Source organism: Drosophila erecta, unplaced genomic scaffold (assembly GCF_003286155.1).
Source record: "Drosophila erecta strain 14021-0224.00,06,07 unplaced genomic scaffold, DereRS2 tig00000021-arrow-pilon, whole genome shotgun sequence".
In the NCBI taxonomy this organism is placed as follows: domain Eukaryota; kingdom Metazoa; phylum Arthropoda; class Insecta; order Diptera; family Drosophilidae; genus Drosophila; species Drosophila erecta.
Genome location: NW_020825198.1, coordinates 1,447,245 through 1,461,757, shown reverse-complemented (window position 1 = coordinate 1,461,757; position 14,513 = coordinate 1,447,245). Strand labels below are relative to the sequence as shown.

The window sequence follows — 14,513 nt, the reverse complement described above, 5'->3', positions numbered from 1 at the left end:
TCATAAATGGCCTGGCAAGCGGGTTTTGGCAACGTGCTCTTCGCCGGATGACTCATCTTCACTGGCTGGGATGGCTGAGATGGCTGGGCTGGCTGGGCTGGCTGGTTTGGCTGGCAATGGGGCACGTGATGCCATCGTCGAGGTGTGTCAATTAGCAGTTAGTTGTTGCAGTTGAAGAGGCGGTCACCGGAGGAGCAGAAGGATGGGGCATGCGGCGCTGGATGAGCATGAGGAGTTGGTAATCGCTGGTGGCTTGAGTCCAGGGCGTGACTCATCTCGTCATGGGAGCTGTTCCCAAGGTGGTGCGATGCTGGTTCAAGATGTTAGATATTAGCTAAACAAATTAGCCGACAGTACGGCAGTCAGATGTTTAAAACTTTTTAAAATCACTAGTTCGGTGCGGAACTCGAGACTAACGCCTTTGCCAGTTCATGAATGAAGCAATTGCCAACTGGTTTTGCAGCGCCGCTTCCTGCGCCCTAGACTCGAGACTCGGATTCGGATTCGAGACCGAAGGCGAGACTTGGAGCCAGACGGCGACTGGAAGTGTGCACCCACATGATCCGTCCACGACTACTTAAATGCTGTGTATCCACATCCGCTGGCTTCTCTATTAAATGCTAAACGCGGAAGAGGGCGGCACTCGCATTCCCCCCAAGTTCCTGTCCCCCGATCACATCCACAATCAACTCACGTGCTGGGCGGGATTCTCCGCGTGTGGATTCAGTTTTGGTTGGGCTTTCGAATCCGAGCTCTGGGTTTGGCATTGTCGGCTCGCTTTGTGGCGCCCACAGCCGCGTGCCGCTTTGATTAATTATGCGGTGCAATGTGGCCACCTACTCCTACTCCTCCTCCTCCTCCTCATCCTCATCCTCCTACCCACCCGATGAATGGTTAACTGTCATTGTTCTGGCATATTTGTTGGGCTTATTCGGCCGTAACTGGCTGTAACAGACAACAATTGACCCAATTCTGACGACATCGGGATTATCTGGACATGGCGCGATGATTTTTCATGTCCATCGAACCACGGTTCGCTGTAATCAGTGAATTGAAGGGTGTTATTACCTTTTATGGTTTTTTAATTTATCAGTATTGCTAAGAACTATAAAGCCTCAAAAAGTTGATTATTGATTCATCGTTTTGTGTCGTGTTTGGGTTTCAGTATGGTTTCATTATTGAAAGTCTCTTACTTGAATATGGTTTTCTTCTTAGCTTCACCATTGGCTACAATCCGTCGAATTTCTGAACTTTCCACTTAGTCTGCCCAGCTGAACTTCCTCCTTGGCTGCTTGCAACTTCATTCTATTTTCTTACAATTTTCCCGCTGCAAATTTCGCTCGAAAGTTGCCACAAAGTGGCGAAAACCGGAGGCGTAGTGCAAGTTTACTGTCAATTAGGCGGCTGCACGGCTAAAAGTCGGGTTTATTGTGCAGCGACCTTCAAAATAGGAGGCCAAGGAGTTGGATACAGTATATAAGACTCTTAAATCGTTTCGGGAGTTTCGTGGATGGCGGAGATATATATTTTCCAGATAGAATTTCCCATTTATGAAGGCTGAAAGTTATGCCTGGCTAAACGCACAGTTTTGGACCTCATCCCTCGGCAGGTGGGATTCCTGTGCCCAAAAATGAGCCAAGGGAGCGGGGGTAGCCATGGATACACGGAGCACGAGCTGGAGCGCCACAGCAGCTGCCGCTAAATGGACAGCGGCTAATTCCCCGTCAGCCTGGCAAATGCCAAAATGGCAAAATGGCAACAATGGACGCGCACAGGGTGAAGGTCAGATTTCGGACAATCAAACAATGGACAAAAGGAATCGTTTTGAATATGAAATGAGATGAGATTGGCACACAACGGCCGGCCGACAAATGGTAGTTGCCTTGACTGACCGTAGGTGGACTCCAATTACCCTGCGGCAGCTGGAATCTCCTCTGCCCGGATTCGGGTTCATAATCGGAGTGGCAATCTCCTCGATCTCGATTGATCTTTCAATCAATGGCAGCTGCCTCGTCCGTCTACTTGGAGTGCGCCAATTTTCCATCTCGAACGTCAATATTTGCGTGGACTTTGGACGGATTTGATATTCCAGGAAAGCCCAGCTCTTTGGCTCTTTGAGGGGTAGACTAATGCGTGCCCTGTAGTTTCAGTCTATTTATCTCATTTCGGGTCTTTACTGTAAGCGTACAGGGTACGTCCTTTGTTTTTATTCCCTCCAATATTCCCACTTAACCACTGGAGGATCAGGCACGTTATCGCCAGCTTTTTATCGTGCCACCGCCCAAAAGGAGCCGCGTCATCAGCGCAGATTGAAATAATTCAGAGTTGCCAACTTGCCAAGTCATCCCGAATTGGTCAGCGGTCGGGGCCTCTGATCTCTGGGCATATACTCGTATATACATGTATATATTTGTGGGGAGGAGCGGAGATCGCGTGCGATAGGCAACGTCAATATTTGTGTTTATTTCTGGCTCGGATCGGAACGGATCCGATGCGAATGGGAATGGGAATGGGCATGATTATGAGGTCCTTGTTAGTCAGTCCGTTTCAATTGGCGGCGCTTTCGCTTTGAGGTCGAGCAAGTGGCTGCCCAATTTGCTCAGTGTTTGTGTATCGTTCTGTGGGCCTGGCTAATTGTTTTGTGCCCTCAAAGATCGGCTACCTGACCTGATCTCGATCTAAGTATGGGAATCTCGGCGGCTTTATTTGCCCCGGATTTCATTATTTTGCGGTGCATGTGGGAAAACTGCAAGCAGGTTAGAAATTTAACAAGTTTTTCTTGGGCTGCACAAATTATTTCGAGTTTACTGGAAAATTACACTCACAGCAAATTAGATGTTGACATCCTGTTTAGTCGTAACATTCATTTATTTGTGTCCCAAAAAATGCCAAAAAATTGAATTTATTTGCCAAAAAAACACGTACATGATTTTGAAGTCCCTTAATTTTTTGAATTGCTTGCAGCCCTGAGATATCCTTAATTTTGCATAGCTTGTTTCTAGTTAGTGGTTCATTGGTTCATGGTTCGTTTTCTGTCAAAGTTTTTGGCTTTGCAAAGTTGGCAGCACCAAGTTAACAATTTCCGCATCCGTATGCCACGCGAACTTCCTGATATTGGTATATTTCCACTGCTTTAATTTGTCAAACCCCTTAAGTGCCTGAAAATGAGTTGTATATCTATTGAAATCGATGAAAATACCTCGCAAGCTGCTGATCAGATGGATTTTGAGGCACGGTAAGTCGAAAGTCGATTTCAGCTGCAAGTCATTGAGATGAAAAATTTAGCAATGCCCAAAATGATGTGGACCAAGTCAGTGATGATGAGCAAGTCGGTGTTGATGACCAGGTCTGCGAGGATGACCAAATTTGTGGGGAAGACCAAGTCTGTGAAGATGGGCAAGTCGGTGTTGCTGCCAAGGAGCACGTTATGAATAAGACGTTGCTGCAAATGGTCCTCTCCAAAAAACAAGTGCATTTGGTTAGTGACTACGTGAGCCCTTCAAATATCCGAATTACAATATTCCCTTTCCAGAGTTTGGCCAAACGTTGGGTGGAATTTTATTTGGAGAGCCCCACTGCAGCCTTGGTGTCTCTGTTGCAGTTTGTGGTGGAGGCCAGTGGAAGTCAGTACCGGATTCCAGAGGATACTTCAATGCCATTCGTGTACAGTGACATCCTCACCCACAGCTCATTATATTTTCCCAATGTAAGTGCGGTATATCCACTTTATGAGGATTCCATTTTCACCTGACCCACTTTCAGACCTGCATATATCCACTGATTAGGAAGCCCGCCGACGTCTTTGTGCACCAGGTGGACACCTTTTTGAAAGCTCTGCTGCTGGTCGCCAATGAAATTCCTGCAGACAAATACAACATATTTCTGACCGAGATGACGAGTTTCGTGTTGGCCTGCTCGGAGTCTAGTACTCGTACTTTTCGCCATACCGGCACCATGATAGGTGAGACTCCAAAACTAATGTATATTTTAATATACAAACTTAACTTGCAAATAATACAATTTCTCAATTTTCTAGGCCTGAAGATAATGACCATATTGAGCGATCTAAAATCCTTAGACGATGAAACGGTGAAGTCCTTGTGGATGTGGATGTTCAAAAGCATGTTTGAAGTTCGTCGCCAGGACATTGTGAACGATATACGGCTCCTCTGTCTTTCCGAACTTGGCCAGTGGTTCTCCAGATACCCCCATTGCTATCTTCAGCCATCCTGTCTCCGAATTTTCTACGAATCTTTGAATGATGCCTCGGGTGAAGTGAGGCAGTGCAGCTTGGACAATATTTCAATTCTGGGCCGCAAGGATGAGCTTCTGCCGCAGCGTGTGGCATTGGCCACTGAATTTCGGGAGATCTTGCTTGAACTTTGCGTGGCCAAGGAGGATGAGATATCTGAGAAATCCTTGCGTCTCCTTACCGATTTCTATCAACTTGCCCCCGAAATTCTGAGTGGTGGCGCTGGCCAGCTGCTGGAGCAACTAATTATGGCCGCAAATCGTGGATTGGCTCAGGCAGCCGCCGATCTTTTCATTCTGCGTAGAAACGGCTTGGATGGAGAATCCTTTTCCCAAAGAATAATTCATCTGCTGCAGTTCTTCGTTGATAGTGAACACGAACAGGCTGACTATTTTGTGGATTCCTTGTTCGACAACTGCGAAATGATTCTGGACTGGGAGCCCATGATAGCAGTGCTAATGGAGAATCCCAGATGCCATCAACAAAGCGATATTTATTGCTCCTCATTGATTGCAATCCTCTTAGCAGGAGTTAAGCAAGCCACCACTGGCGAGATACCTCCGGGCAGATATACCAAGGATCTGAAACGAGAGCCAAAGAAGGGCGCCCAAAAAAGGGCCACTATGTTACTGGCACCCGTTCTGCCCGAACTCCTTCGAACGTACGCAAACCGTTTAGGAGATATAGAGCGACTCCTCGAACTTCCGAAATACTTCTGCTTTGATTACTATCGTGCGGGGAATAAGATGGGACAGCTTTTGAGATTGTTCGATCAATTTGACACCATACTGTTCGATCAGACAAGCATCACTTTGCTGCAAACCGGAGCGGAAACTCTGGAGTTTATGAACCGCATGGTTCCAAACTCGCACACCAAGTCGTTCCTCAACAGCGCGATAACCAACTACAAGATGGCCTGGCAAAGGATGCTCGTCCCAAACTCAGCGCAATCTCCGCAAAATTTGTCCACCCGACTGCTGGTCAGTCTGAGATTGCTTACAGTCCTTAGTGGGCATTTCAATCTTACTGAATGGCAGTTGACGGAGCCGCTGCTCGTCAGCCTGAAAAGGTTAGTTCGGGAGCGCAGGATGCCGGACGGAGATGACCTTCCGCCGGAGGCATTGTCGCTCTATCTGAAGGCAAGCTTTTGCTGCTTAGTCTGGAACATGGAACACTTGAAGGATACGTCCTTTAATAACTTGAGCATGGATGAGTATTGCGCTGACCTAAGGCAGAACCTAGAAGACTACCTTTTTGTGACCTTTTCCCTGGTTGGCAATGGAAACATCGAACCACTGGCATATCCTGTGAGTAAACGTTGATTATCGCCCACTGATTTGCTAAATGTTTGCTTGTTTACTTCCAGAGCTTTGCATATACATGCGATCTGTTTGTGCTATTTGGAAACCTCTGTGGCAGTTCGAATCCCTCGATACGTTCAGTTGCGCACGTACCGTCTGGTACTGAGGTTGACATTCTAGAGGGCTTCCTCATGGATAACTTGCTTGAGCTAAGTCCTTCGGATCTCATGAAGGAAGCCAACCGTGAAGAGCTGCAGAGGATTCGTTCCATCCTAACCAGCTACTTGAAACTGGTGTGCCTCGGTGTTATGCCCTCCATGAGAGCCTCAAAGATCTATAAGTATTACGTAAAGGTCGGCAAGTAGGAGTAGACACTTTAAAAGGGCTCTCATTGAAGTTAACTACCATTTGCAGTACCACGCTCCCTTTGGCGACATTATGAGATGCTCCATGGAACTCGCACTGCAGATGAATCCGGTTCACTTCGCAATGACCTTGTTGCACACATGCTTGCTACTTTTCGTGAATATCTTCGCTGATGGTAACCCAGCTGGACAATTGACCTTAAGGTCAGCTGAGTTCTCCGAGCTAATAGAGCTGGCCCATCGTTTGGCTAAACTACTGATTTCCAATCCCATGGGCTATCGCGAGTGTGTGATCGTTTTTCACAGATCTGGCATAATGTTCGTCTTTGAAGCGATTCAGAAGAAACCTACGGTGGTATCAAAAAAATTGCCCTTCTTGCGGGTGCTCAAGGTTTTTGTGCCGCTGCTTTTGGTTCAGGACAAGATAGGCATTTTAACGTATTTCGAGCACTTTGAGCAGGTGGTAATACCTACATGCAGTACGACGGATATGAAATATTTAAAGGATTACCGAACTGCCTTGAGTCCTCGAAAAACCAATCGCTATTCTCAGGCAACTTAAATCTATAGGTCTATGTATATATGCATAACTCAACTCTGTTGGTCAACTCTGTTTAAACGAGGTTTTAGAGATTTTTAGTGCATTTTTTTATTGGTGTTATTAGAGCTTACCTCTGAGCTCACATATGTACATTTGCAATTGCGTGTTCATCTTGTTAGCCGTTTTCCAAATGTGTTTGCGTGCAATGGGTAAACCCATCTCAGTTTCGCCGGCAGCATTTGGCAAAGCTTTTCCTGCTGCAGTGCCACCTTTCCTTCAAATGGCCACAAAAGGTTGCGTAATAACGAACAGTATCTTGTATCTGCAGGCTGCATTCATTCGGCAGCTGTGGTATCGAATTTCCAAGTCCCATTCAATTCGAAGCCAAGGCAGCTCGGCAATTTTCAATTTCAATGCCCGCTCGCTGACAAAAATTGACTCGCAACCTTGTGGGTTCTCCTGGTACTCCGGGTGCTCATGTCAAAGGCTGCACGAGCTAACACGGCCTTTGACACCCCGAAATGGAGATGGAGGGCAGGGAATCGAATCCCTCAAGGCGCTCAAGGTGGGCGCTAAAATTTTTGGAAACGAAACTAAACGCAGTGAAATTCAAGTGGATATTGGGTCACTTCTGGTTTTGGGTTCTCAAGTGCTGACCATTTGTCCATTTCCTTGGCACATGCCAAGTGGTCGCCGAGTATCCGATTTCGGGTTTTGGAAACCTACAAACTCCCATCTAGAAATGAGTACTTTGCAGGTTCCACTTCGCCCAGCTGTGGGAGATGCTCGGCGAAACATTCCTGGCCATCAAGCACACGGTGGCAGGATCGCTGGGGAGCAACATCTGGTCATACTGATCTTAATTGGAACATCTCCTCGAGGAGGGCACACTTTGGATGTTTCTCGCCCGTGCGCTGAGAGAAATCCTATGCAAATCATCGCAACTGAAGAAAGCTGTATACAAAATATAGTAAATTTAAATTTAACAAGCTTTGATGTTTTATTGGAACTAAGGGCGCAATGCTTAAGAAGAAACTTCACCAGCGGTTGTCTTAGTAAATATTTTCTCTCAGTGCACCGGACAGGTAGCAGCGAGCGGAGCACAGCAACCTGGCCCATCAATTTCGCGTAACGGACTGCGAGAACCGCTAGGCCATGGCAATTGCATTTCACGGTCCTGCCCCCCATCCCCGGATCTCTGGCCCCAGATCTGTGATCCGCCAACGGAACCTCATCACAGATGTCCTGACGGCCAGATCCGATCGCCCTCGGTTGCGGTTTAACGAGATCTGCGCCCGCCCCCTCGACACCACACGCCTCCAGCGGAGATCTCCCCTAGCCCGATTTTTGGGACCTGATAAACGTAAACGTAAACCCCGCTCCTCGGGCGAAAGTGTAACACAATTTCAGACACGCGCATCTGTCGTTCGTTTTGAGTTTCGGATCTTGAGGAACAGTTGTGGCCGTGGCCGACGAAAAAAATGCACAACTCTTCGCCAATAAGGAGTCCTAAATGGCCAAGAAAGGGGCGACACGTGGCACTTGATTCGTATCACATTTCTGTACTATTTCGGGAGTTTACATTTCGGCAGGGAAGGGTTTCTGTTCGCTTTTTATTTCGTTAACTCCTCTTGCCAACTGTCAACCCATTTGGCCGATATTTATGGCCACTTGCCGTTGGGCATCGCACATTTTTCGGGGGAGTGGCCGTTTGCTGTTGCAACTGTTATTAACATGAATTTATTGCTTGTTTCGGCCTTTTTCGGCTGCGAATTTGAATTTTAGCGTAGAAAGTGTGACCACAGCGCACCTTTAGCGCTATTAGGGCCTAAAAGGGCTGAAAACATGTCTCTTGTTGCAAATGCAACATATGCAACCTAGTTCGTTCCATTTATCATGAAACCTATACCAGCCCCTCCACTTTGCTTGAAAAATGTCCTTTTAATAGACGGCAGTACAACAACATTAACAATATTAACTTAACCAAATCCGTGTTGGCCCCGTCAAGTTGCGTGTAAAAACACAAATTCCCCGATTCATCATCGCGACAGGAGGTCCGCACTCGAAGTCCCTGCGATCCTCGCGGTTCCATTGATAAATGCCAAACGAAATTTGTCGATTGTCAATCAAAGGATCTTGGGTTCGAGGTGATCCCTCGACATCTCGACTCCTGGACTCCTCGACTGACAGCAAACACGCGGTGTTGTCCTTGCTCATTTTTTCCCCTGCCTGGTGGCTGCTGGTTTCTGTTTTTGTTATTGTTGCTGCTGCCTAATGTCTTGGCAAATAAGGAGCGCCGCTCCTGGCGACGACTTCTGCCACGGTAGTCCCATGTCCCACATCCTCCTCTGGATGTCCTGCTCCTGGCAGGCACGGTGTGTGTAAATCAGGCCGCCTGTTTACAAATGTGTCGCCATCGCGTAACTCAATCCTTGCCGCGCTCGGTAACACAGGATGCGCTCGACAGCCGTCGCCGGCTTGGCAAACCAATAAATACCATTTAGATGTTGCCCTTAGGACTCCGTTTCCTACACGGAGAAAAAATTTGCATCTTATCGCTGGAAATTTGTAGAAGCATGAGTGTTTAAGTGACGCATTTGCGAATTTAGCGCACTTTTTAAATGACCAATTATGTTTCAATTATAAATTGCCACATAAGATGATCCTCAGTAATATACTTACTTGTAATGCCGGGTCTTAAAATTATTTTCCGTGCTGCTGCTGTGTCAACAAAGTCATGTGTCTGCACGTCGCCGTCCCTAACATATGTCCTTTGACACACACACAAATCCCCGAAAGGACATAGGTTCCAAGGTGCAGCTGAACTCGCAGGACACGCATAAATTAACGGGCACGGAGTTGCGCTGATTGTAGCTCTAATCCCCGAATCCTGATCCCTGATCCCTGATCCTGATGCCTGCACCTCCTTGGCCCCATTAGCACGCGTTTGCCGCGCACGCGCAGCCACTCAAAAAAAGAAAAGGATAACGAATTTCGAGTTTCGACTCCACTTCGGCGGAATGGGGTACGTACGTAGGCCAATTGCCAGGACCCAGAGACTCCTGGCTCAAGTGCCAGGGTTAAAATTAGTCGTGCCCTGTCAGCAAATCTGATTTACGCGCCAGCTGCTCCTTTTCTCGAATCCTGGCCTGCAATCTGCGCCCAGCTTTACGGGACTGCCTCCTTGACTCAAATTATAATTTTAGTGGCAGTCTAATTAAGCAATTACAAGCGTGTTGCTGAACTGCTCTTAGCGTGTTGATTTATACACAGGAAAGCGGAGGATTAGAGGCTGCGACAGATGTTGAACCCGAAATCTGTACCTTTTCTAGTCTTATAGACATTATTCAACATTGCTGATAGAACTTCCTGATTCTATAGGGCTTATTTAAAAACATCCTGGAAGATGATAACTAAAACTTCCGCTGCTGCAACATTTGAGCGGGAACTCGAGCTCTCCACTCCATTAGGCTTACGAAATACGAATGTCTTCTGGTCTTTCCTAGTCATTGAACTTGACAACCGGACAGTTCAATTAAATGCGATATTTACAACACCTGACACGGACCACAAACTGGACAAATTAGTTGACAGCGCGGCGATGACCACAGATGGTCAGGGGTCAAGTGCGGCTCCTGGGGAGCCCAGATGCACTTCTTGGCAGAGGGAAAGTGAATGGAAATTAATTACCATGCCATCGATATACAAATAATCCATAAAGTCGTAGACACATTTTCCCAGTGGAGCGATCGGATGCATTCTCAACAATTAATCATGCGAAGAGACATAACTTTCGGTGAGATTTTTAATGGCTGCGCCTGCTGTCATCGCGTGGATCGTAAAAACTCCGGTCCGTGGGCCATCAAATAGATTTATTATTGAAAATATTTTGGCTGCTCCTTGATTGTTTTGGGTCCTTGCACAAAGGATGGCACCAGGATGCCGCATTTGCGGATGCCCAAAGCGAATGTTGTGTTAAATTTATTTTTATTGTACTTTGTCGTTTTATGATGAGTTGGCGCATTCCCTTGCCACCGCTTCAATATTGTCTTTACATTTCCCGGGGCATTCAATTTCGATTCGTCGGGGGCCATAAAAGTGCAAATGGTCAAACATTGGGGAGTTTCTGTAGCGTGTAACCAGGAAGCAGCTGTCTTCTCCCCATACAAATCAATAAGTTACAATCAGAACAGAACCAGAAGCTTTTCCACTGCCCAAACATCAACGGACATCTCAAATGCCCGTTTGTAACGCCGACACTCCTGTATACCCTACTAATTAACCCTTGTAGCTCCGCGAGATGGATGACAGGAGTGGGATGGGGCGGAATCTTGGGGCGAGGAGCACATACAACACCTTTACACATAATTAGGGGCCTGTTGACTGCACCCGACAATGGATGTGTGTGTCTATATGGAAGGTAAACACATGTCTACTTTGAGGCACGGCAAGAAATATATGCAAATGTCGGAGATTCAAGTCAAAGTGCAAACTCTATAGTTAGACTGCTCCTTACGCCTAAAAGGAAGTTTTACCTGAAGGATTGACTTTGCCAGTTGTAAAGCATAGAAATCAAAGCTCTCGATTTTTTCCAGTGTGCCATCTCTGGCTATAGCGTCATCTTGGTGCTGCTGCCATTCATTAATCCACATAGAAATGCCAATGGCAGACTGAGATGTTGATGGTGGAGCTGGTGCAGATGGAGATGTAGATGGAGAGGTGATGGTGATGGTGATGGCGATGGTGACCAAAGCGAATGCAAACGAAGGCGGCTGAGGCGGCACAACAACAAAGCGGCCAAGAGGCCTATTAGCCACAATAAAGAGGCAGCCTCACCCCCCTAAATCCCCAATGCCCATACCCCTGGAAATTCTATTATGCAGATGAATGGATATGGGACTATCTGACTGACTGACTGAATGGCTGACTGGCTGACTAGCTGACTGGGTGTTTGTGTGTTTGCCCCGCCAGATGCCATTACAATGTAAACCCAAGAAAAGTTCACTCGGCAGACTTGATGCGGGCATGGATGCGTGGACGTCTTCATCTCCTCCACGTACTTCTGCCACATATCCGAGGCAGCACTTCCAGCCACCGCAGCGGAACAATTGATCAAATATCATAATTTATCAAATGACAATGCAACAGGCGGCTGCAGCGGCGGCGGCGGCGGCCTCTGAACGTTTGCGTTCCCGTATTTGCTTGCCCCAATCCCCACACCAAAGACCCCGATCCCCAATCCACAGTCCCCGATCCATTCGAAAGCTACAACTTAATTTATTTGAACAATTTAGGCCTGACACAACAGCCATCGTTTGGCCGTCGTGTTCGGTGCGCTTATTTATTTCGATGGTCAGTCGGCCCCAATCTATTTAGCATAATTGCAGCTACGATCGGAACCGAGACCAGATAATAATGCATTCTTGTGTGGGGTCTGTGTAATCCTAGATAGGTCGGATGGGCCGGTGGGTCAGATAACCAAATTAAAAGGCTAGGGAAAATATTGGGACAAACCGATTATTGTTCTATTATGGTAAACCTAGTCATGCCATTAGTTCCAATCTAACTGGGCAGTGTGTTCTTCATCGAAGTTGGGGAATTTTCAAATCGAATTGTGTCAAGTTTGCTCTCAAATTGGTATGTTTATGGATGCAAGATGGGTTTCATTCTGGTTGGCCTTAGTTTTGGTTAAAACTTACCTATCAACTTTCTTTTGTAGGAATAGCTAAAGAATTCGCCATGTTCAATGCACGATAAAGTAGTCCGTGACTATATTCTCCAACAGAAATCTACGTTTAATACATAGAATCTTTTGTATTTTGTCAATAGTGAAATTTAAAGTGGTACGTTTTCTGACTCCTTACTTCTTCAAAAACAAAATTGCAATGGACAATTATGAGAGGGCCAGGAAACTGCAGGAAGAGGCGGGAGTTCCGCCCGGAGGAATCAAGCGGTGCTGCTGCAACTGCCGGAGGAAGCTGGATCCCTACCAGCTGTTTGACGATAATGTCGAGGACATTGCCAAGAGCCTGGCCCAGATCATGCTGATCTGCGGCATCAGCACAAGCAAATCCTGCGCCGCCAGGTCGATAATCAAGAGGGCCTTCGTTTACCACGAACGACTGCGCACCAGCTGTCCACCGAATCCAGCTCCTGGTAGTCGTTTGAATCGGGAGGACCTGCTCCAGGCTCTGCGACTGAAGTGCGAAATGGAACCGGTGGAGGCGATGCTCACCTATGCCATCATCAAGCGCGCCTTCAAGGCCTTCTACCACGGCAAGCCCCTGGTCACGATCAGCAATCCCATTGTGGATGCGATGACGGTGCACACCCAACGTGCCGCTTGGATGCATGCCGCCCACAAGACCTCCAGGATCTTCGACAACTACAAGGCGGCCTTCTTCTGGGCCCACAAACACTACGAGAGGCAGATCAATCTGGTGTATGCAGCGCTGTACCAGCGTATGACCACCAGATCGGACCCCCTCCTGGTGCCGGGCTGTCCCTGCAAGGGCTGCTCCAAGCAGGAGGTACCCGGCCATCCCAAGGCCGGCCAAAGGCAGATGATGAAGATCAAGCTGTCGGAGGGTGCAGATCTACCGGAACCCTGCATCCTCTGCGGCTTGCAAGTGCCGCAAATGGATAAGGAGGTCAGACTGAAGAAGCCGCCGCGTCCGATCATCAACCACGAGGTCAATCTGCCCAGATGCCAGCAGTGCAACTCTCCCTTCCTGATCTGCGAGTGCAACATCGATCAGTTGACCGGCGAGCAGTTCGGCGAATGTGGCCAGGACTCCTACAAGGTGAAGTGGTATCGTCTGCAGGAGCCAATGGCCATTTCCCAACCCGTTTCCCGCCCGGCTGGCGAAGAGGAGCAAGATACTAGCTATGATGAGGCTTTGGAGCCGCCGGAGGACTGGGACAATCATCATTGTCCCATCGACTGCCAGCACGACTCCTGCAGCGAGTCCTCCAATGTTTGCCACAGCACTTCTTCCTCTGGATCGTCAGGCAGTGACTTTGCCACCTGCTCCGATGGCGGCGAAAAAGACGAGGATGTTGTGGCCAAGCTGGAGGATTACCTCAACAAACTGTGGGCCGAGGAGGTGGCTCAGAAGAAGAATCCGTCGTATGTGCCGCGAACTGTCATGCCTCCTGGTCCGAAGTGTCTGAAGTGCAGCGACTAATCTCGCAGCTATTTGTCCGTCAAAACTTTAGCTATATAAATTATTGAGTGAATTAATTATTATACGGTAGAGGTATATCTTTAGCCTTCAAGATCTCAAAGATCTCTAATGGCCAGACACTAGACCGAACGTGTTTTGCCACCTCCGGTAGTGAGTTTGGGCCACCCACTCCCACACCTGGGGAATCGATCGCCCACACGGGAGCCGGCGCTTATCACGCGCCCACAGATCGCGTCTTGACAATGGCCACTTAAAATGCCATTGCCGGTTGTAATCGCCTCTAAATTGCTGGCACCTCGCACCTGGCTTATTCGCGGCTGGAGGACGGAATGGGACGCGGCATTCGATGGGATGCAGCTACTGTTGTCATCGTCGGCTGCTCCGCCCAGCAGCGCCCAGGAGCTTCCACATAAATCGCTGCCCTTATCTAGGCACTTGCATCTCGCGCCGGAGCAGAGCCACCACAGGAACGGGTGGTGGTGCGGATCCGCGGACTCGCGGATTCGGGCCTGTTCACGCTCCTCGCCGCTTATCAATCTCAGCTCATCTGCACGCAGAACAGAACAGAACGGAACGGGCCAGAACCGAACTGAGCCAAGTCGCGCTGAACAGGCAGAAAGAACATATTCTGCGAAAAATAATTCCGCAACTTGTCACATTTTGTAGGATTCAAAGTCGCAGAGACAGGCACTAAACTGCAGACCCCTCTGCGCCAGGGATTCTGGGATGGGCCTGCTATGGAAGGAGTCCTTGGCTGGCCTGGGATTGAACTATTTCGACAGGGTAGTCGTAGATAGAGGGGTATGCTCGAATATTAACTGTAAATGTGCCTCCAGTTACTTACAAATCATTTTCTTCATTATATAT

General features: G+C 48.0%; 2 protein-coding genes across 2 annotated transcripts; both read left to right on the top strand.

The window, feature by feature from the left end:
• Positions 1 to 3,164: 3,164 nt before the first annotated feature.
• On the top strand, positions 3,165 to 6,500 carry LOC6545911 (cohesin subunit SA-1). The gene is made up of 6 exons (XM_026978081.1): positions 3,165 to 3,235; positions 3,316 to 3,706; positions 3,763 to 3,961; positions 4,037 to 5,559; positions 5,619 to 5,906; positions 5,968 to 6,500. Exons 1-6 carry the CDS (start codon positions 3,165 to 3,167, stop codon positions 6,478 to 6,480), a joined length of 2,985 nt encoding a protein of 994 aa, XP_026833882.1. The 3' UTR covers positions 6,481 to 6,500.
• A 5,740-nt stretch (positions 6,501 to 12,240) lies between these two features.
• Positions 12,241 to 13,703, top strand: LOC6545910. Its single transcript, XM_001971098.3, has one exon. It carries the CDS (start codon positions 12,345 to 12,347, stop codon positions 13,644 to 13,646), a length of 1,302 nt encoding a protein of 433 aa, XP_001971134.1. The 5' UTR covers positions 12,241 to 12,344; the 3' UTR covers positions 13,647 to 13,703.
• Positions 13,704 to 14,513: the final 810 nt, after the last annotated feature.

Coding starts and splice junctions, on each gene's coding strand:
- LOC6545911 (XM_026978081.1), top strand. CDS start 3,165: ATGAGTTGTATATCTATTGAAATCGATGAAAATACCTCGCAAGCTGCT. Junction 3,707..3,762: donor GCTCATTATATTTTCCCAAT/GTAAGTGCGGTA, acceptor ACCCACTTTCAG/ACCTGCATATATCCACTGAT. Junction 5,560..5,618: donor TCGAACCACTGGCATATCCT/GTGAGTAAACGT, acceptor GTTTACTTCCAG/AGCTTTGCATATACATGCGA.
- LOC6545910 (XM_001971098.3), top strand. CDS start 12,345: ATGGACAATTATGAGAGGGCCAGGAAACTGCAGGAAGAGGCGGGAGTT.